This window comes from Conger conger, chromosome 4, assembly GCF_963514075.1.
Source record: "Conger conger chromosome 4, fConCon1.1, whole genome shotgun sequence".
Lineage (NCBI taxonomy): Eukaryota > Metazoa > Chordata > Actinopteri > Anguilliformes > Congridae > Conger > Conger conger.
In genome coordinates this window covers 63,072,995-63,096,991 of record NC_083763.1, presented here as the reverse complement: position 1 = coordinate 63,096,991, position 23,997 = coordinate 63,072,995, and the positions used below count along the sequence as shown (strand labels likewise).

At 42.7% G+C, this 23,997-nt stretch overlaps 1 protein-coding gene across 18 annotated transcripts in view; it reads right to left on the bottom strand.

Moving 5' to 3' along the window:
• Positions 1-15,918: 15,918 nt before the first annotated feature.
• eya1 (EYA transcriptional coactivator and phosphatase 1) overlaps positions 15,919-23,997 on the bottom strand; it is an 85,206-nt gene continuing 77,127 nt past the window's right edge. For all 18 annotated transcript variants that reach the window (XM_061238407.1, XM_061238406.1, XM_061238411.1 and 15 more), the window contains 4 exons: positions 23,826-23,940; positions 23,406-23,527; positions 22,607-22,707; positions 15,919-17,998 (listed from right to left, as the gene is read on the bottom strand). In XM_061238407.1, coding sequence (XP_061094391.1) covers positions 17,918-17,998; positions 22,607-22,707; positions 23,406-23,527; positions 23,826-23,940 — 419 coding nt within the window. In that variant the 3' untranslated portion in view covers positions 15,919-17,917. The remainder of the gene's footprint in view (positions 17,999-22,606; positions 22,708-23,405; positions 23,528-23,825; positions 23,941-23,997) is intronic.

Here is a 23,997-nt window from a genome sequence, read left to right as displayed (position 1 = left end):
AGGAAATGTAAGGAGCAAACACTCTCACTCTAATACTGAAATGTTATTGGAGCCTTTTTACTTGGCTCAGAATAATGTAATCTGGAAAACACAGTTATTCATACAGGAAGATCTCCCGATGTTTATTTTATGAACTGTGAACTGAATGCATACCAAGAGCTGCCTTGAATAGTTTGCCATTCATTTCAAATGCCTTAGACAGTGATGTTTGTATCTTTGACTGTTTTAACTTGATTCTTTTGAAAGTCAAAGCCACTCTACTGCACCTTACTAAACTAACACACCATATATGGCTTTGCATCTTTCTTTCCAGTAAGATGTCCAGCTTGGTGCAGTAACAGACAATGCAAAAAATCATTGCCATTGTAATTAGGTAAGGCTGCTTTCCAAATAAATAAATAAATAATGATTCATAAATAAAGTAGCTCCTATAGGATACACGCCTCAGTCGGCCATTTATAAGGGCTTACTTCACTCCCATCAGACCATATTAAGTTATACTGCCTCTTACGTTAGCTGCAGAGAGGGAATGGCTCCACACACTACACCCAGTCTGCGCTTTAAACTGCAGCACTTCCCTGTGGAGGTAAATGTATATTGTGCTTACAGTGTTTAGCCAGGCGATAATCTGCAGCTGGCAAACAAGGTTTTGCACAGTGCTTATTTCATAATAACAGAATAATTAGATCAAGAATGTGGGAAACACACTGATGCTACATGATATGACAGACAAGAAAGTGTTGTGTAACTTGATGGGAATTTCAAAGAGTGCTATTTGTTATTTAACATGTAAAATCTTACTGTTTCTCTTCAAGGGTGTAACTGTAGACATTAGCATAGCATAATGCTACAATCAACAAGCCGCAAAAGCAACCTGCAGTGCGTTATTAATACACATTATTTCAAATGCCTCTATGAGAAACTACAGATGAGTGCTTGCCAGTTTTAGACCCCCCTTCTGTTACACTGATATGATTTCCTGTCAGGTTTTCAGTACTTGAAAATAATGTTTCACTCAATGCATCATACGAGGATACGAGATAAACACTAGGAGATGCTCAGCTTTGATTTAAGCTTTGGCACACCTTGAATGTCCAATGCCTCATTTATTCTTCCACCTTTAGTCTTTATTCCCAAATTACCATGCCACAGTGCTCATATCCTGCAGTTATATTCCCATGGAGGGCTGGACTGCTTCTCTTGGTGAGGAGAGATGAAGTCTATAAGCTGTCAACAGCCATGTCAGTACTGCAGAAGACCATACCCTGTCACAGACCTGCACTAATCACCCGACATTCACTAATCATAGCCTTTTACAGCAGCAGCATTACCATCACTTTCAGGTAGTTTACTCTTTTTTCACGTAAATATTTGTTTTCATGTATACTGTGACGGAAATCTTATTTGCTATAATGGAGAAAATACCAGCAACAATTTTCCATTTCCCATCCGAATTCTGATTTTGTGTCCAAAGAGAAACATGAAACAAGATCACTGCTTCAATTGTAATATTAAACACTTAAATAAAAATGCCACATTATACGTTTTTAATTATATTTTAACCAAATGTCATGTATGGATATGTTTACTTTTATCCTTCTTTGAAGCATTAATTCAAGGTTACTGTGGGGGACTGTCCCCTGTTCCAACAGAGAGCGCCCAAAATGTGTAAATAATTTCTGTATTTCATGTGGTTGACAACATGCCAACAGTATTCAAAATGCTAGTATTCTTGAAAAAAGCTTTTCATCACATGAAACACACAGTTGTACATTGTAATGTGAATATACAATAAACAGAGAGAATTAGGAATGACATATATACAGTACATTATTGCATTATGGCAGCTGTTTACATGTAAAAAAAAGTTTAGATGTCATATAAAATGATTAAAAAAAAAGAATAAAGTTAGACAATTTCATGCCAGAAAAATAAATAATATAAATATCACATTATTTATTTAATAGGCATGCATTATTATCTAGGACCAGTTACATGACAGGTATAATTTATTCACTCAAAAACAATCTGACAATTACATTGATCAAACAATTCAAATTCATCATCTAAGTTCACTGTTCTATTGTGTGCAGCCCCTTTAATTACAGAGTGGAACAAAAGGCATAAATCATTCAATATTTTTGTAAGTACCCGTTATGATCTCTAATTTTCTAAAAAATTATAGCTGGCATCCCACAACAAAGAAATGAAATGTATACGCTATCCACACTTGAAAAGATTTAATTGGCATCAATTAGCTGGTGTCCAAGGGAATAAATGTATGCTGTTTACGAAACATGTTTGTGGGCCTCCTGCCGGCCCTGCCCTCTGTGTCACCTGCAGTAAAGTCTCAAACTTGCGCTAACCAGAATGCAGCCCCGGGCAGTGACATGCTGCCTGAGAAACCGCTAACAAGTCGGCTTCTTCCGAAACGCCCTCCTCCACCCTGCACAGCCCCGATTCCTGTGCCAGCAACATAAAGAAGAGGGGATAGCTAATATAGCCGTGGCTACTTTTGCATACCCTCAAGCCATAGGTCCATTGTTGGGGTGCTCTTTTGAAGCCTGGGAAAAAATCAAAGTGTTACAGGCTGACAGAGCTTTGAACACTCAGGAATTGGCCCTTTGACAACAACAAAAAAAAAAAAAAAGCAAAAAGAAAAAGAATCAGACAACAGAAATGAGTTTGCTCGTTCCCTTCCCCTCCTCTCCCCACGTCACCGTGTTTCCACAGCGTTTCTCCAGTTACAAGCCCCGACTTGATTGTCGGAGGGGTTGTGTGAACGGCCTGCTCTTAGCGGGTAGACGCGGGCCCTGCTGCCCCAGGTAACACTGTCCTGCCGCCTGACAGCTTGACAAGTGAGCTCTCATTTACGCCGGGCTCAGGAAGCAAATAACCGGGCGGCTCGCAAGTTCTGGCACATGAAGACCTGCGCGCCTTTTACGCCTCGTAGGAATTTCCGTCAAGCTCAAACACACAGGGAGGCAAGGGGCACCCCGGCCCACAGACGAGCCTCCCTTTGTAGAATGGCGACACGAAGGGAATGCCAAATACTTGCCTTCCCATTTCCACAAGGAATGAGCTTGTCAGGGCGGTATCCTCCATCTGACATGCTCTGAGAGCAAAAGTGATGTCTGGGCACTCACTACTGTCTGTACGGTGACTAACTGTCAGCCAATACAGGAAATGAAGAAATAGGATAAGATGAAAATATGCAAGCCCTATCTCACCTATAGTCCACCTATTTAAAGTGTGGCGCTGTCAGCACCAAACAGTTGGATTCTAGGCCTTTTCCAATTGAATGGCTTTCAACCATTTACTTGTTTTAAGATGGATTTTATACTATTTGTAGTGCTTAGAAGCTGTATATTTGAACATATTTGAAACAAATAAAGTGCTTGAATGTGTTCTGTTCTTCATATGAAGGGGTGAAGGTGTCTACAAACAGATGACTAAATAACTGTCTCCCTAGCTCTCTCTCTCCCTCTGTCCTTATCACACTCTTAATCTTTCTCGGTGATGCTCCAGATAAGCCCCCTTTACAAAACTTTCTCTCTAGCCACCCCCTTACCTCTCTACCTGACCTTCCCACCCCTCCCATTCTACACGCAAACACACATGGTGTATGGCTAAATTGGCACAAAGCTACCATCCCTGCTGAAGAAAACAGCTCAAGCTAGGTTTTGAAACAGCTGGTAGCCGTTGACCGGTTAGACCAGCTCCATAATCAACATGGTTTGTCCAGCTCAAACTATGTTTTGGAACAGCTGGTCATATGATTTTACACTAGGGATATGCAACAATACAGTCTCAATCTATACTTGGTAGTCTGAAGAGGAGACATATCAAAGCAGTGTGGTATGTGGATGCAGAATTGCTTGACCACCAACTGGTTTAAAATGCATGCTGATGAGAATGCTGTATTCCCGCTGTTAATTCACTCAAAATCATATTTTCCTCAGCAGAATATAAAGCAGAATGCTCTGCAGATGGACCAGCCGAGCAGTGTTCGTACCATAACGTGTTTTAACAGACTGTCCGCGCTGCACGTTTACTGGACTCGGGTTCCGTGTTATTGAAATGTTCTTTTACAATAATCTCGCCTTGCCTGGTGAGGGACGCATAGGTCACGGTTAACGTGAACATAAAATGAGTGCAGAAAGAGAGAACAGATTGAGAGGAAGTTTGCATGCCGTGGTTTTGGAGCAGGTGGGGCTCCCTCCATTTTATTCGGATGTGATTACAGTTGGCAAAGTTCCACCTTCCCTGCAGCTAGCAAAACATTATCAGTGGGTCTGTAAATTTGGTTTTACTTCAAATTTTCATGGAGAGAGAGTTCCTCGGTTTTAATGACAGTTAAACGAACCCCACCGCACATTTCCCCTGCATTTTCATTTAGAGAAAGGCTTCGCAAGTCATCAAAGAAATAAAAAAATAGAATAGATGGCAACATACCAAACGGGATGTATCATATGCATATTAATCACAAAAAGCAAGCGTTATGGATTGAACACCAGTTTCCTCTTTCTTAAAGTTTGTAATAACAAACACTCATACTTTGAATGTAAGTCCTCAAATGCCACCTATGTATAAAAAAACCACATCAAATGACAGTAGAACAGGTGACTTCTCTTCAACCTAACAGAGATTAAAAAGGCAAAATTGTTTATTTTATATCTTTAATCGAAAACGCAATGTTTGACATGTCACCAGCTTTTCTGCACATAGGAAATGGAAGTAGCTCATGATTGAGCTACTGATCATCTCTTAACAGTACATTTAGAGCTTCACTTCACAAAGATGAGGTGGAAAACTCATAAGAACAGCACTGAGAGTGCAGGATGATGTAATTTACGCCCCACCGTCAGCGAAGAGCAGGCTGGTAATTTACTGAGCAGAATGGGAAGACATGACAGAGACTAATTGCCTTCATTAATCACGTTTGTGAGCACATTCAGAGGTAAACTAATTGAAATCCTCTTACCTGTCAGCACGCCAGCAATCGTGCATGTGTAGGAGTCATGTAGGGGGGGGAGAAGGCCTAGACAGGAAATGAAGCTTTAACTCCAAATAAACCCAGTCTTTGTCTAGACAAATCTCTTTTCAAACCGTAATGCTCTCTGAAATGTGTTAATGTCATGTAAAGTCTTTCAGGGCTGCAAACCAGTGAGGAACTGAAGAGAAATATGGCTTTTGAAGAGGGGCTCGTTTCCCGGATAAAATGCCAAATCAAATTATACTCTGTAACAGCTGCCACTACAGTCTGAGGGAATATAACTTCAGCCTCATATTCCTGTGACAGGAAGCACTGCAGTGCCTGTGTGTCTGCACCATTACAATACACCACTGGCACTGCACTACCTGAATGGGACTGGTTTATGACGGAAAACAAAATGGAACCCACTCACAGTGTGCTTTACCTCAGTGTGGTGTAAACTTCAATATCAGTGTAATGGTAAACTCAGATCTACTTGCAATAAAGTGGTACCAAAGCCAAGATGAAATATTCCGTGGCAAGTAGAATAATGAGAATAGATTTTCCAGTAGTTGAGGCCCCTCATGTTCTTGGACTGGAAGTGAATGAAGTTTACGGCTGTGAAACCAACCATCACAATGCAATGGGCTGAACCTTCCCAGTGTCAAGCCACACACACACACACACACACACATGTGCAGGCACACACACATACACACACACATACACATACACACATACCCACACACACACACACACACATACACATACACACATACCCACACACACACACAGACACAGACATACACACTCACACATATACACACATACACACACACACTCACACACACACACACACACGCACACAGATATACACACACACATACACATACACACATACCCACACACATACACATACACACACACATACACATACACACATACCCACACACATACACATACACACACACACACACACACATACACACACTCACACCAGTGGACGGAGAAACCACACTAATCACGTGACAGCTACAGCAGTGGTTCAGTGTTGTTATTCGGGGTTCATGTGACAGACATGTGGCACAGAACTGCAGTCAGAGAACAGCATTCATATGAGGGGCTGGCAGTCCCAGGCTAAATGGAGCAAGGCACTTAACCTGAATCGTTTCAACAAAAATACAGCTGTATAAATGGATGATATGCAAAAATATAAGCTATAAACGCCAACTTGGAAAAGGGCCATCAGCTAAGCAAATAACTGATTTCTTGATTCACATTGAGAGTATTATTATGTTTGAATAGGCATATGAGTGGACACAGAGTTCACAAGTGCACACAATACATTTTCAGAATGTAAAAAAAGGGCAAAAAGTCATAATTATTTCGGTCGATTTTCTCCACAGGATCCTGCCCTGAAAATGGGTAGGTCTGGAAAGGTAAATTAAAAGGCAAAGTAATTTCTTTTCATAATCACTTAGTCCACGCCCTGCTCTTCGGTGGCATTCAGGGGATGCAGAGGACAAATTCAAAAGTGATTGCCGTGTGAAAAGAAATCTACCTGCCCTGAGAGTGCGTCTCATGTTACGGGGTCAGAAACAATTACAGGGAGAGGACGGGACTGACCTGCTGTTGCCATGGTGCCGTGGCCCGGTTACGCAGCACACGGGCGGGAAAGAAAGCTATTAGCTAACACCTTCAGTTTCCTCTCCCCTTTTAATAAGTCTCACAACCTTGGGTGGGGGCTGGGGGGGATTTTCAGGGGAGAGGAGGGGTTGAGCGCAAACATTTTTTGGACCCGAAAATGTAATTCAAGGTTTAGGAATGAATTTATTGAGGAGAATAATATCTGTTGATCTAGATAGCGCTTGCTTCCTGAACATCACTTGTCATTTATATATGTAGAGTGTGGCAGAGGCCTGCAGGGACGCTGACTGAATTAAGATCTTATCGCGCATTTGATCCGATCCTGTTACAAGGATTTTTTAATATAGCACGGAGGGAGACAGGAGGATATTAACAATGAGGCATTCATTTTTTTTTTTATTCTGTTGTGTTTTTTCCCAGTTCCAACACTGCTGTCCTTTCTGTTGGACATCCATATGCTGGCTGGCTGCATTATGCTCTTGTCTGGAGCATTAAACATTAGGACCCTGCTGCCTGTTGAATTGTGTGGGAGCCTCTCAGTCTCATCTGGCTGATGGTGATGGCTTCCTGTCAGTGTACGGTGATTTCCTGTTCCTTCCTTACAGGGAGGCGATCTCACTGGAGCCAGGAGCCAATTCCTCTTCATTATGACTTCATCCAGGATTTGTTCAAAATGAATACTGTCAGTCAAAGAGGATTACAGCGTCCCATAAGCATGCCGGGCGTACTCTCGATGACATAATTAGAGATCCTAGTTGTAGGTACAGAGCACCAGTGATTTGACAGAAGTAAATAGACACTTGTGAAGATACTAACAACAAGATCCTCGCACTGAGAGGCCTAGTTCATAGGCACTGAGGGAGGCTTTAACGAGGCTGAGGGACACCGTATATTCCTCGCGGGAATGGCGGTCGTGTAGCGTAAGGATGAGCAGGCCATGTAGGTGTAGGTGTTGTTTTCAACAACTGGTGCTGTGGTATTCTTTCACAAACACATGTATACACACACACACACACATACACGCACATGCACACACGCACATGTATAAACACACATAGGCGCACAACTAGTAGTCTTCAGGTATCGTGCAGAGTATGCTTTATTAATTTCAGGTGAGCTGTATTTATGAGGTCGATTGGTTTCTGGAAACATGTTTCGTTATGGGTTTTTTTTAGCTGTGCCATGGATTATCACTTCACTGAATTCACACAGGAATTGTAATGTAACAAGAACATGATCTATTGGTGTTTTTATTGCTGCAACATTTGCTATAACGAATTGAACCTTACCAGGAACACCCACACCGTGATCAGGTTTAATGCTATTTCCAGATATTAAAATAGAATAGACTGTATTTATCAAAAACATGTTCTTATTCAAGCCTGAAAACATCATCAGCACACTGCACCTCTCCGTGCTCTTGGAAGAAATAGTTTTCCCCACCGTTTTTACTCAATTGTAAAACATACCCCTAAAGATGTCCTCATGAAAACAGAGACTTTAATCAGTGGCTGTTCCAAAACCACATACCCACAGTGCATGTCAAGGCACTGCATTCCTCTCCAAAGTCAAGCTGGGAGCTGTGTGATCTGAAGGCAAGTTGTGATTACCCACTTGTCACCCACCTAACTAAACAGACACTAGCAAGCCAAAAGGCACACACACGCACATGCACGCACGCACACGAACACACGCACACACACACATGCGCACACACACACACATGCATGCACAAATGCACACACACACACGCCCACACACATGCACACACACACAGGAAATGATGTCTGTTCTTTAACCAGTGGTAGGTGATTGTTTCCTCAGGAGCTGCTTAAGAAGCCGCTCAAGCAGTCGAATCAGCCCAAATGTGCAGAGGTGCTACTTTGGGCTCCACGCCGTTTCTAAAGTGAGCACCCTCAATGATCTAATGCGGTTGCTGGGTCAATGGATTGAGATAACATGAATTATTGATCAAGGATAAAATATATTCTTCCTGTTCACCTCACAGTGCGTCTAAAGCTGGTTAGAAAATAGCTGCAGTGCATAGACACTCCAGGAGCACACATCAGAAATGAATGGTGCATTCTGGCGCGCCCAGGGGAACAAAAAGCTATTTGTTTCGCTGACGATCCAATGTTTTTCACAATCCACATGACTAAGAATGCATTTTAAACCATTAAACCTCGACGCAGAAACGTCTTGAATTTCAAAATGTGCCCTTTGTATAGGCCAAACATTTTAAACAGAAGAATCAAAGGTGAATTTTACCCCATTTAAGCTGTGGTTTTAAATGTATTGCAGATACGTATGTGTTACCCATCAGTTAGAATAATTTGCACCCAAAAAAGAAAGAAAACAAACAGGACAGAAACCTGTACAATGAAAAAAAGTGTCAATTGGCTCAATACAGTAAATCAACAGAGCTTTGTCCATATAACACGCATGCACAATGTGAACATTTTATTCAGCCACAGCTATTGGACTGGTGTTTCTAAATTCTACATTCTCCATGGGGGAGAAACACACACACACACACACACACACACACACACATTTATGCCTTCTTGCTTTCAGTATTGAATAGTGCCTTACGAGTTCAGGCCAATGTCTCCTGGTTCCCTTTCCCCCTGACCCAGCTGAGGCTTTGCCAGCCCATGTGCTTGTGTTCCTGGATGGGGGAAGGTGTGCAGAGAATGGCGTACTGTATATAGTGTCTGTTGCAGGGCCTAGGGGGAAGGCCACGGTTTCCTGTTCCACAAATTCCCAGCTCCTGTCTGCGAGCAGGTACACAAAGCCCTCTTTAACGGGGCCGGGGCGGGCGGCGAGATGAAGCACGGCCGCTGATGGTTAACAGATCTGTCCCCACAGACCCCTCTCCTCAGAACACAGCGCTTGTTTACACTCTCCCCAGCCTTTTTAGCATTTTCAGGCCTCTGAGAGGCTTTGGCCCGGGTCCATGCTGCTGATTGCCATATTCCCAGACCAGAAATGTCACTTACCACTTCGCTTCCCTCATCCGCCTCTTAAACCCTTTGTAATCCCCCCGTAGACTGGAATCACCTAGGATGTATAATATTTGCTTCTTTTTTTTTCGCCGAGAAACATTTTCTAATCAACTGGAACAGAAGCTTAACATTCCGGCCCAGGCCCACATTATTTTTATGCACAGTAAGGTGGTAATGAGGCGGCTGTTCATAAGCCTGAGAAGGAGAGAGAGAAACTGACGCTACGGAAGAGGGGTGCCCACTGAAGCCTTTTCCCTGTCCCCCTCTCGTCTGTATCTGAGGTGTAGCATCAGACCCAGTTTGTCATACAGGTGTCCTGTGTCTTTCTGCTCACTGAGAATCACTCTACCATGCCCAGCAAAATGGAGAAGGCTGATATGTGCCAGTGTGTTCATGCGCTGAAGCGCTAACGGACATGTTTGAACACTGTCTTTGAACAGTCGATGGACTAGGTTAGGCTAAAAATGGTCAAATAAACTCACAGACGCTGTAAGGGTGCTGAACAGCAAGGGTGTTCAATTCATGTACGAAATACAAACAAAAAGTTTACTTAAACGATGCACCACTTTGTTAAAGCAAAGTGAGCCTCTACGATCTATAAACAGGGCATTGATCACACTCATGTCAAAAGCCTGTGAAATATTTTACTCCAGGCAGTGATTTTGCTCTTCTGTAAGCCAACAGGAATGAAGAATCAATCAGTGTAAACCCTCAGCGTGATTTTTAAAGCCTCGTTGTACATTTGGAGATAAGCACAAATGAAGGATAAAATGGACAGTAAGGGGAAAGTAACCGTGTTTAAAAGAAAAACTCAGCATGCTCCGCCGCTATCTCAAAAAACACAATTCTGACACGGCCCGTCGAAAGAAAAACATGAATAATCGCAAGAAAAGTAGCAAAGGCTCGACACAATGTTGTTTTATTAACCGGACGGCGTAAAGTTCATTAAACTCGCAGCGAGGTTCACGCTACTGCCAGTAGGGAAGGACCTTGGACCTGGTCCGAGCCATAACAGGAGAGAGTCGGACCAATTAACACCAGACAGGGAGGTCCTGTGCGAGCTTGCACAGCCAAATTAAGTCCCAGGGGAGGCAGAAGCTCACATCGCAGGGCTGGGGGGAGGCCGGAGTTGTAGGCCTTCGCTTGCCAAAAGAGGCCTCAGCCAGCCATATAACTCACTGCCACTCACTCCTTGGTGGGCCTACAAAATATTACTGAGTACGCGGTCTGACCACAAATGCAGGTGGAGGCTGAGCGAGGGTAAAAATCCCCACTGCAGCCACAGCCTCTGCACAAAACGGCCTCTGTCTAGTTTGACTTTGGACCATAACCTTCCGTAGTTTGAGGAATAAAAGCGATATGTGAGGGGTTGGCAGGCGGATGGTTTAAGGGGACTTCCCGCAGGTGATGAATGTGACTGTGCCTACGCGAGGGCGTTAAGTGTCCGTGTTCTGCTCCCGAGCTTTTCGGCTGGGCTGCGGCTCTTCGGCCAGACTCCTGCTCTTCGGCCAGGTTCCTGCTCTTCAGCCGGACTCCTACTCTTGGGCCAGACACCTGCTCATGGGCCGGACACCTGCTCTTCGGCCGGACTGCGGCTCTTGGGCCAAACTCCTGCTCTTGGGCCAGACTCCTGCTCTTCGGTTGGGCTCCTGCTCTTCGGTTGGGCTCCTGCTCTTGGGCCAGACTCCTGCTCTTCGGTTGGGCTCCTGCTCTTCGGCCGTGCTGCAGCTCTTCGGCGGAGACGTGCAGCGTCACTCACGAGGAAGGTGAGCGATGTGGGGAATGGTGGGAGCGTTTCTTTCCGCTGGCCTCTGGAGGCTCTGCACGCAGCTCCAGTGTCACAGGGGCTCTGACAGGAAACAGCAGCTGAGCGGGGCGTGAATGATGGGCCTCCCTCTGCCTGACAGCTGTCTGATTTACTGCGTGCCACCATTTTGATTTACTGTGTGCCACAACTTTTATTCAAATACATTTTTTAACTGAAGGAAAAAAGATAAATAAACAGTGATAAAACAATTGCAAAAGATTTCTGATCTTCATATAGAAAAGAAAGCTGTTAATAATTAAATTAAGACAAAAGGTTACATGGAAAGAATTGTATAATAGTTGATATAAATATTAAGATACATCAATAACAACAAGAGAATGGCTCTATAGGCTTCTATGTGGTTTCATTTCATATGATTTCACCGGGTGAAGCCCATTCTATTTCACCCCGGATGCTCCGTGTGTTCAGTTAAACCCCTGTGAACCCTGCATGACAATGCCCCCACTGACAAGTTCATCCACAAACACCAGGAGGGCCCCCCGCCTGTTTCACAATGTGATGATGTCAGTGCATGGTCGTCTTTGTGAACGGCGGTCCGTGCTGACAGGCGGAGCCCGGGACCCCTGGCCCTGTGTGCCAGGCCTCTAAAACTCCTCTACGGGGAGCCAGGGCAGCACCACCTGAACAACAATAAGCGCTGCACCTGAATTAGCAGTGCAGTAATACCGCTGGCATGATGATATGCAGTCTGAAGCGCCTTTTTTACATGGCACAGGCATAGAGCTGCCTGTCCGAAGCACCCTGTGAGCAGGAGCAGACATATGTATTGGCAATGGAGCTGAGGATGTTGTGCAGTATGCGGAGTCCATTTTAAAGTTCTCACTGGACTGCTGCAAACGTACTTCAAAAATGAACTCCCGGAGTGTGAAACACATTAACTGCTGCATCTGGAGGAACATGTAACTATTAATAGCCCTGCTGGTTGTAAAGAAGCACAAGCAGATCAGGTTCTTTTGTTTGATATGTATGTAATACAATATTTTTTTTTCTGAATGTGATGCACTGTTAGTGGCACTCCATGATAATCTGCATGAAATCCCTGTCTGGGCAGTGGTGTAAATCTCAGCAGGGTTGTTTATTATTGAATTACAGTTTTATGGATGCTGGGTGCTTTCCTGGGAATGGTAGTCCGGTATCAAAGGCGACTGCACCCTTACACCAGGCAGTTATTTTAGAGCAGATAGCATGCAGTCTTGTTGGCAGGGCAAAATTTGAAGATTTAAAGATTTTAAGTTCTACCATCAAGAGGACTATACGATATTATGTAATTACAAATGGTGTTAAGCTGCTATCAGTATATGTTTCCACAATGGGCATTGTATTGTGAATATTATAATGAGTATTTATTGTTTGTTATAGTATGTTTTTGTCACCTCTAGGATTATACGCACACCTGCATTGTTTCCATCTGTCTTTCAACTAAGGTAGGACAGTCAGGACAGCATTAGACTATTCAGTACTATTACACCCATTTTACATTCTGATAAAAGACCATATTTAAATAGTTAAAGTGTAAAATATTATGCTAATTTCGTCACAACACTACCCTTCCATCTATTTTCAGTGTGAATAAAGAAGAAATATGTGTGTCTGTGTGTGTGTGTGTGTGTGTGTGTGTGTGTGTGTGTGTGTGTCTACAAACCCTCATTCTGTAAGGACGGTCCTCTTTTTTCCCACTGAGAGGCAGGGCCCCAGACAGTCTTCTGTCTTTCAGCTGTTGAGAAGTGGGAAAAACACAATATAAGGTCAGTGTGTTGTCACATTCCACGGATAACCCCGGGAGCTGCTGTTCCTGGCAGCCCTCCTCTGAACTGTCGCTCAGACAGCATCTGAAAACATAATTGATTTCAATATTAAAGAGCAAGGGCCTAAATAAAATTCCATGCATGGCTAATTCTCCTATGCGGTCTGAGAGAAATCCTTTCTTCCTTTTCCAGGATAGCGTTACATGCTGGACTGTCTTTTCTTTGACCACCTCATAAAGGAGGTCTCATAAATATTTTTCACTTGTTATTTTAACTAACTCAACTCCCTGTGGCAAAAGCGGGTTTGATGTTTTTGAAATACTCTCAGAGCGCAAGTGTTATTGTAAAAGACCGCGCCAGCTCTTTGGAGGACTCAGAGTTAGTGAAGCGTCATGCTTTTACAGACTGTTAGAATGGTAGCATGTGTCTCAATTATCAGTGTGTGCTATCCACTTGTCTGCCTTCACCAGCGCACTGCAGTCGCAGAACACAACTTCCTGAAACACAATGGGACACTAATACTGTTTTTCTGGGACATTGGCAACATTGTGGTTTTAGGACACAGCCATTATGGCTCACATATGGAAGCAGTTCCATTTCCTACTGTCCGCATATGTGCATTCAGATGTTGACAAGTGCTGGTTTATTTGACAAAAACATTTTACAAACACCAAACATTTTAGGGAGGGATGTGAAATGTAATATTCAGCTCCTGTGTTTGTGTGTTTTACCTGCATGAACACTGTATTTTGTGATCAGCTGCACAAATGCATTGGCAATGCATAATTCAGTCTACATACACTACAGTGCCTGAAACACCTGAACACCTGAAATTTTCAAGTCCGAGGAATGTTTGTGGACTTGAAGGGATATTTTGACACGTAATATAAACTTTAATATGTATTCATATTAATACATATTACGATACTTTTTTCACAGAGATTTTAATTTTAATAACATAATGCAAAAATGTATTTTCCTCAGCAGTACACATGGACATTTTAGAAATGGTGGCTTAAGCTAGTATGAAAATAACTATTAAACCTTGCAGCTGAAAGAAATTTATTGATAAAACTCACAATTAAATTTATTGGGTAAAAAATGTAAATGCGTTTCATGAGCTGAATACATAATTTGGGAATTAATTAAATACTGAGGAATTTTAAAACAAGTTCAAGTTAAAAAATAATTGCTCCAATAACCCAATGACTACTGAGTCAGAATACCTCAAACAATCTTTAGTTACCATCAAACCATAGAGTAAAGTGAAGTGCCCTAAAATCATAATAAACTAAAATTCGTATTCTGTTTTGTTTTACTATCTGATTATTATTTATTTATAATTTCTGAACTGATGTGAAAATGTATTGGCATTTACAGAATTAACCAGGGCCGGTGCCATGCAATGCCAATGCAAGGCTGGTGTGCAGTATGTACATTTGGTTATATATGAAGCCATTTCTGTATTATTGTATTGTACAATGTAAAAATGTTACATATTCTTGTGTACTTGGTGACTTTTACATATAAAAAAGGTCATAGAGCAGGGATTTGTATCCTGTGATTAGTGCGTGGGTCAGTGTTTTTATTTGGTCTAGACCTCTAGTAGATCTTGTTTCTGTTTGTTTCCTGACCCAAATTAGTTTCTGAGACTGGCAACACGATTTTGGCTCCTGATTGAACTGCACTACTACCAGGAGACTTTTTCCATGAGGTTTGACAGAAAAGTAAGAAAGTAATGCTCCGGATATCCTCATCCCCAGTCCCCTCCGCACAGGAGACGAAGGGCTCTCTGTGATTACGGACATGTTACGTTTACACTGTCACAAATCCTTCAAGCAGCTCATTCAATCCTTCACCAAAAACACACAGGGAAATGGGCCCATGGATCTTTAAGAGCTGAAAAACCCCTGCTGCTTAAAATAATTCTGCTCAAATATTAAAAAATGAGAGGATGTATTATTGTTCATATGTGTAAACTTGAAACAAAAGCACAAGAACTGACATTCGACCCGAAGGAAGTACACATATAGTAGGTGCATTGTATTATACGCTGTATGCTATTCTCATGCAAAGTGCACTTCATGTTATTAAAATATTACTGCAATATAAGGAGAAGTCAAATGTAAAAATATGATATGATATGATCCATGAGTTTTTTTAGGAACCTGATTGAACTACAGAACCCTTTTTTCCCTTTAACATCACAACGGGTAGGTACGTAGATGTTACTTAGTAGTAACCCAAAGGTAAAATTTAGCAGTTAATAAGCAGTAATATTTTATTGAATCTTTTAGATTTTTTTTCAATTACAGTTCAGAATATCTTCCATACTGTATCGTAAACAGAATGTCAAAATGCTTTTGAACGTAGTTATTGTTATATTGTAAATTATTTTTACAATACAATAATATGACCTGTATCCTTTTGTTATGGGGCTTATTTAAGAAGTATAGCTCAATATACTGCATATGAATAGAAATGTAACATTTCCTACCCTTGATACAGAATGAATATAAAAAATACAAATATGCCATTTATAAAACAATATTAATGTATTCATTATTGAGATTGTAAATGTGTTACATTTACTTCATATCAACACATTTTGATTTTGATTATTTGTTATATTGTTCTTACTCAGATACAATGAATGTGAATTAGAAATAATATTTAAGTAACTAGAAAAAAGAAAATGTGTACTTTAACAGTTCACAAATCAATTTTATTAATTTAAACACAAACAAATAATAATGTCAAAAAAATCTGTACACATCTTTTGCAGACACAACAAACTTTGTGTTTAACAATGAGGCCCGGGTAATGTAAATTTTTCCAGTTCGCATTATGATTGCAACATAAAAAAGCTTGCAGTACTGTATCTATTTCATTGCCTACTGTTACCTTGATCTAGCAGCAAATATGTCGTCCCCCTGACACCAGGGGAAACATTGCTTTCAAAAGAGCAAAAGAATGAACAAAATAAAGGTTGCATATGTGGTGAAAAATATGGTTTCGTATATGGGCTTCCATAACCAGCTGAAACAGAGCTACCGTGAGCATGTGTGGGCAGGGAGAGTCAGAAACAGCTAGGGTAAGTTCCTAGGTAGGAAATTCACAGTTGAAAGCACACACATGTTCTCAGCCCTCTCGCCTCACGGCTTTCTCAAGGTCCAGGACCTGTGACAATGCCAGTCCATACACCAGGTTAGCCTCACGAAATGGGCGTTATGAATTTAAACTACAGCGATCACAGAGGACACGGAACACGATTCAAAAATCAAAGTAACATGACTTGTTAAAAAGACTACTTCATACAAAATAATGCTCGGTGTACAAGAGTTTTTGTTTTAGCGCTTGTAAAAAAAGTAATAAAACACATTCTAAGCGTTCAATGTTTCTTCTAGGGAGGCTGAGGTTAAACCTTGCTTTGTTCAAATAGTAGTTACATTGATTATAGTGTCAGCCAGGAGGTCAGTTCTGAGATATGTGCTAGGTACCAGACGTCTGCATTATCAAACCCTTTCCCCACTTTAATAATTTCTTTTAAACATGCTCTATGTTATTCTTTTCATGGATGCCTGGGCGTGGGATTTGTCACCTAATGACTTCTCAAGTACTCTGTTTAAAAGTTACAGTTCCAAAGACATGAGCACTAAAATAAGACACCTCTAAAAACAATTCAGAGTCATTTTTTTTTCAGAAGAAGCTCTCATTTCTGATTCATTTGAGAGGAGACTCAAGGCCATCGCTAACTGTGAAACTGGGACAGGATAGAAGGTAGAGAAGATGAAGAGCTTGAACAAAATAGTCATTGACACTTGACATCCATGCTTTTGGTCTTGACAAAACAAATTATCACAAAAAATCCCATTATCTACATATTTATATAATGAACAAAAAACTTGAACACATCAACACTTTTAAGGCACAGCACCAGCTGATGTGCAACCATGCCTTTATACTTCAATGAAAATGCATTGCCACCTTCCAACAGCATGTAGCTAAACCAATAGTGAAGGGATAGTCCAGTGATTATAAATTTACACACACAAAAAAAAAGATCTCTTCTGTACACGATTGTCTCAGCAATGTAAATAAAGTTTCTTTTCTTAAATAATTAGAAAACCTTTTTCCATAAACGACTTCTTCTCGGTGGGATGGAATTAAAAGTACTTTGCATTGTGAGAAGGCACAAGTCTTACACAGAAGTACCTTGGAGGTTTTTTGGGAGAGGGTTGGGGATGTTGGGGCTGCCTTGCTCTCACACCCTCAGTCCATAAATAAGAACACAGGATACCACAGAGACAATGGTGATCAAAAGAGGGCCTTCTATGGGCAGACAAACCCCACTGTCTTTGTGCCGGGAGAGGCAGAAGCGGAGGGAGGCTGAGTGGAGTTTAGGTCCGGTGAGGCTTGGAGACATCGGTAGCTCTGGTTTCTTCACAGGTGTGAACCCTTGTAGAGGCACGGCACAGACAGGGCTGTAAAACATTTTGATGGCTTTTGAAAGCAGCCAATTCACAGTAACCGGGGCCAGCAGCTGCACTGCCATAAATTCACTCTCCTCCGTTTAGAAAAAGGTCAGGGGTTAAGACGAATTGTGGCTGTGTGGACACGCTGGGGCGTGGCGCTCAGTTTGTGGCGGGGCGGCGGGCGCGGGATGCGCGCTGCGAGGGGGCGGGGCCTCCGGGCTGAGCGAGCCTCCGCCCTGCCGCTACAAGTACTCCAGCTCCAGAGCGTGGTGCAGCGCCATCAGGTCTGAGTGGCTGGAGATCCTCCAGAACGGCATGTTGTGCTGCGGGAGAGAGCGGACGCATGGTCAGACAAACGGTCAGACAAACGGTCAGAGCTCAGTCAGACGCACGGTCAAAGCACAGTTAGATCCACAGTCAGAACCACAGTCAGACACACAGTCAGAGCTCAGTCAGACGCACGGTCAAAGCACAGTTAGATCCACAGTCAGAACCACAGTCAGACACACAGTCAGAGCTCAGTCAGACGCACGGTCAAAGCACAGTTAGATCCACAGTCAGAACCACAGTCAGACACACAGTCAGAGCTCAGTCAGACGCACGGTCAAAGCACAGTTAGATCCACAGTCAGAACCACAGTCAGACACACAGTCAGATGCACGGTTAGATGCACAGTCAGATGCACAGTCACACACAGTCGGACGCACAGTCAGAAGCAATATACAATATGCATCCATGCTTGATATTGTCCAAACAGGACAGGACATGGGGAAACCAGGTTGAGTTTATTGGATGGGGCCTGTGTTTATATAAGATGAACATGTTTTCCATTTCTGGGATTTCCATAGTGAATTAAGGGGTTTACCTGTATGTAAGGGGCTGAGCATTGCAGTTTGGATGCCTGATGGGGAGGAACTGTAGCAAAGTGCCTAAAGCAAAGACTTACAGGGCATTCAAACTGGCCAGCCTGGAGGTAATTTCCCTGCTTATACACTCAGTGAGCACTTTATTAGGTAGACCTGTACCCCAGCTTGTTAATGCAAATATTTAATCAGCCAATCATGTGGTAGCAACTAAATGTACAAAAGCATGCAGACATGGTCATGAGGTTCAGCTGTTTTCAGACCAAAGAAAAAGTGGAGAAAAAAGTGGAGAAATGTGATCTAAGTGACTTTGACCGTGAAATGATTGTTGTTGCCAGACAGGGTGGTTTGAGTATATCAGAAATTACTAATCTTTCATGAACAACAGTCTCCAGTGTTTGCAGAGAATGGCGTGAAAAACAAAAAAAACATCCAGTGAGCAGCAGTTCTGTGTGCAGAAATGAGTTGTTAATGAGAGAGGTCAGAGGAGAAGGGCCAGACTGGTTAAAGCTGACAGGAAGGTGACAGTAACGCAAATAACCATGCATTACAACAGTGGTATGCAGAAGAGCATCTCTGAACACACAACACGTCAAACCTCCAAGTGGATAGGCTACAGCAATAGAAGACGAACAAGTCAAAACAATAAGTCTAATAAATCCCTAATAAAGTGCTCAGTGAGTGTACAAGAGCGTCCCAACAAAAAGCATAATTGCAATCAACACATGCATTTCAAAATATGTAATACTATTGCAATGTTACTTAAGTATTCCAGAAAATATGTGAAACCCTACACCACATACAGTACGTTAGCTGTATGCTCGATTCACAGCCAGTCATGTCATTTAATATTAAAATTCTGTTTTGTTTTAGGTCAAAATGGTCTCACAGAATGTTTATTATCATGGATAGCTAGCCAGCCAACTATTGGATTATATTCAAAACAGAGGATAGACTATAAGCACTGTCAAGCTATAACTAGACTACTCTCTACAATCCTTCATGGACATCAACCTGGCAATGTTCGACTCGGCCCTTATGTGAGATGTAGTGTGAAAATCAACAGTGCTGCCAGAATGCATTTGGCTTGCTAGCAAAAAAACCATCAAAAAAAAACAAAAAACAAAAAAAAAAACATCATTGTCCACATCATTGACCATTCATGCCCATTAATTTACAACATTTAAACTATCGCCAGCCCTACTTCATAGCTGTACATACTATATGGATAATGTGCACCTCTCAGTCAATCACAATAGAGTATTCAGCCGAGCTGTTGTATACAGTAAATGCATATGCTCAGCAAGCACTTTATTAGGTATTTATTTGACTTATTGTTTCGACATTTTAGATTAAGTCTTCTGCTGCTGTAGCCTATGGACTTAAGAGTTTTGACACATTGTGTTCAGAGATGCTCTTCTGCATAACACTATCGTAATGTATGGTTATTTCCACTACTGTCACCTTCCAGCAGTATCTGCGATACTCAATCCACCCTGTCTGGCACCATTAATCATTCCACGGTCACCTTCCTTCCCTCCATTGGAATTACATGGCACTGCATGTGGTGAAACTTCTGTAGGAGTAGATCCCATGCATTTTGAAATATGGCAGGTGGTCTTTTTATTTTTTAAATACAGCACCTGAAGCACCTGTTAAGATAGTCGTGTTCATGAACCCCAGTACATACCAAGATATTTAAATAACAAAACAATGCACCTCCCCTCACAATGAGCTTACAAGATTTCCATTTTCATTTAAAAATTCAACTTTTGAATGCAATTCACTTATGCTTATCTGCTTATATAAGTACACATATCAAATAATGAAATATCAAGCGTTTATAGACAAGGTTATACAGTTTAAAGCATTTTAAATCATGGTTTTAATCATTTTTAATCATGGTTTTAATTATTTTTCATCATGGTTTTAATGTTGTGGCTGATCAATGTACACATATCACATACAATGAGACACACACATATTTCCTGTTAGAAAGGCATTACAGAATAGGTAATGTATGATCACTACTGCAAGTGCGAGTGAAACACTCTTTACTGAGAGATTGGATTCCGTGTGGAAATCTGAGTGGGAGGCTGTGGAATCTCTGGGAATGTAAGTGGGAGGCCCTGGAATAAGTGGGAATGTGAGTGGGAGGCCCTGGAATCTGTGGGAATGTGAGTGGGAGGCTGTGGGATCTGTGGGAATGTGAGTGGGAGGCTGTGGGATCTGTGGGATTGCGAGTCGGAGGCTGCAGAATCTGTGGAAGTTTGAGTCGGAGGCTGTGGGATCTGTGGGAATGTGAGTGAGAGGCTGTGGAATTGGTGGGAATGTGAGTGGGAGGCTGTGAGATTGGTGGGAATGTGAGTGGGAGGCTGTGGTATTGGTGGGAATGTGAGTGGGAGGCTGTGAGATTGGTGGGAATATGTGAGTGGGAGGCTGTGGGAATGTGAGTGGGAGGCTGTGAGATTGGTGGGAATGTGAGTGGGAGGCTATGGGATCTGTGGGATCTGTGGGAAGGTGAGTGGGATTTGTGGGAAGGTGAGTGGGATCTGTGGGAAGGTGAGTGGGATCTGTGGGAAAGTGAGTGGGATCTGTGGGATCGGTGGGAAGGTGAGTGAGAGGCTGTGAAAGGGACTTGTCAGGGACAGCCCTCCCTCTCTCTGCGAGGACCATTACCTGCTCTTATCAAAGGTAGCTGTCCTCCCAGGCATGCGTTCCGCTTAGTAAAGCTTGCACTGACCCTAAAAATGCTCTTTCCCTTTTGTTTTGTAAATTGCCTCTGCTTTTAAGTTTAAAAGCTTGAGATGTTATCTCAGGATCATTATTTCTCATTCACAGATTTAATAACTTGGGGGATTCTGTGTGTGTGGGTGGTTGGGGATCTGGGTGACCTGTTTTTTTCGGGGGCCCTTTGAGAATAAGCTCTCACACCCCCTTGCCCCCCCCCCCCCCCCTCCCCCCTATCCTTTTTTTCTCCTTGCCCCAATTTGCACTTTCGCCGGACTGGTCTAGAGTTCCTTACAACGTTACCCCTAAGCTGCAGCGGATGTTTTGTACCACCGTTCCAGGTAGCCTGAGAGACTGGTTTCTTCTCTAGCGCTAAAATAGAAAGTCATTACAGCGCTACACTGCAGGGGTACTTAAACGCCGCAGACGCGGGTGAAGAGCTTCTGCTTTCACCGCTCAGGAGCAGGTTCCTGTGCGTACACTACAGCAGGCTGCTCGAAGGACCAGTCTCTTCCTCTTTCTCCAGAAGGTTCCATCACCCTGGGCTGAGTTAGCCCAGCAAAAACAGAGCCTGTTTGGACAAACCCTCTCTGGAGCAATGCTGTTTTGACAGTGGAAATAATAACTGTGCCCAGTTCTTCGGGGCGGGGGTCTCCTCCCCTGCACCTCGCAGTGAAAGCAGCCCAAACTGTCAGGCAAAGCAGCCAGCACTGCCTCTAATTAATTAACATTTTTAGGACGGGTGGGCTTATTGTGAGGGAATTTAGTTTACATCAAAGCCTTTGCTGAAAAGCTGAACGCACAGTTCTTGGCATGGAAGGGCAGGTAACATAAATCTCCTTGTTTGAGCAACAAAAGAAGAAAAAAACTGAGTGGATGCCGAAACACCTGAGCTGATACGCTGCCATGTCTTACAGCACATCAAAAGGGCTCACCAGCCAGGCCTCGTTCCTATTCTAATGTGCTTGTCATTGCAGCAAATAGCCTCATTTCATCAACAATGATTTAAGCCTCTTAAATGCATGTTCTATTTATGGGCAAGTCCCCTCCAACATGCCTGAAAGGACTTGTATAGCATTACACATATTTATGCTGCTTAGGCTCTGGGCAGAAATCCTATATAATTATGCCATGTCGTCCACTCGGTCCTGAGACCGTCTGAAGAATGGCACGGATTCAGTGGGGAAGGTTTGTCTGGCACAGATTCCATTTCAATAAGCTTCTTGTATGATAGAAGAAATGATCAAACTCCAGAGCAGGATAGAGGTGGCGAGTTCCCGCTCTTACATTGTTGAAGTGAGTATGTGTCGTGACTTGTGAATGGGCGGAGAGGTTTACCTTTTTCGAGCCTTGCTCCTCTTCCACTCCGTCTCCCACGACAACATAAACCACTTTCCTCCCAAACCTCTGGATTACCCTCTCAAAGCAGCTTTCTTTTCCTGAAGAGAGCACAAATGGCTTTAGTGCCTCGCAACACTGCGCAAATCATTTCAATTCAATGAGTAAGTCTCCTTAGAACAACATGCTGTTACGCGCAATATGTTACGAGAGATTATACAGTGTAAACGTTTAGCCATCACTTAGGGATACAATGAGATCAATGTCCTTGATAAAGGAATCCAAAAGGCATTAAGTGTGTTGTTGTTCTCCCAGAACATGGGACAAATGGAGTAGAACAGCCTAAATCAGGCTCACATGCTAATGCTAATGCTAATGCGTGAGCACAGCATTTCTGGCTGGGCCCATCTCTCCAGTAGGAGTGATCTAGCTAGCCCCAGAAAGAGCACTAATGTGAAGGTTGATGTTTATTTTGCATTTAAAACACAGGAGGGGGGAGAAATGTCGGTGTGGAATGACATAAATTTGCAGAAGTGGTTTCATATGCAGGGTTGAGAAGCAGAGGCCCAGACTCAGCCGGCTCTCGGGGAAAATAATCCCGGCCTGATTAGACCTCTTCCTCAGAACTGCACATCAACCCTCTCCAGTGTCCCCCCTCTCAGAGGCACAACACAATCACACGCCATGCGCCTCTCTCTGTTTACCCACCGTATCACGTTCGTTACGGCCGCACACAGGTACCGTTCACACGCACACAACACACCCGCAAAGCAAGCAAAAAATATGAGGTGGTATTTACCGATTTTTGTTGCACTATAAATATTTTCAATTGGAAACACTATTCCCAGTCCGTAAAGCAACACCTTTGCCAGAGCGGGTATGAGCTGCGTTGTTGTCACTAAAATGTTCACACAGTTTGACCTGGAAGAGAAACAGGAGCGTCAATAGCTAGCACTGATGAGCTCAAATGCAACATTTTCCATTTAAAAGAAAGGACTCTTGCAATGACTGATTGAACACAGTGTTACGCTAAATTAAGGCTTCACTCGGTTTTTGTAAAATCAACAGAAGCAAATGAAGACCTTTTCTAAAAAGCTGAACATCATTTTTCTGTAAGTGTCTGAGGCTTTGCCTTCACATAAAATAAATGTTTATGGCATGTGCTCTTTCCATATGTGTGGGGTATGCATGCATGTAATTTTCATGCGCAAAGCTCTACCTTGAGTGGATTAATGTTAGTGCTTTCAGTGCCAGTGTTAACCAGGAGTCTGTCAAGGCTTCAATTTCTGCTCGCAATTGCAACCAGGCTTCCCTTTTGGCTGGTCCGAGGAGACCTGAAAGGCAGAGAGACGTTGTTTGAGTTGGAACTACCTCCCAAATGCTCTTCTATT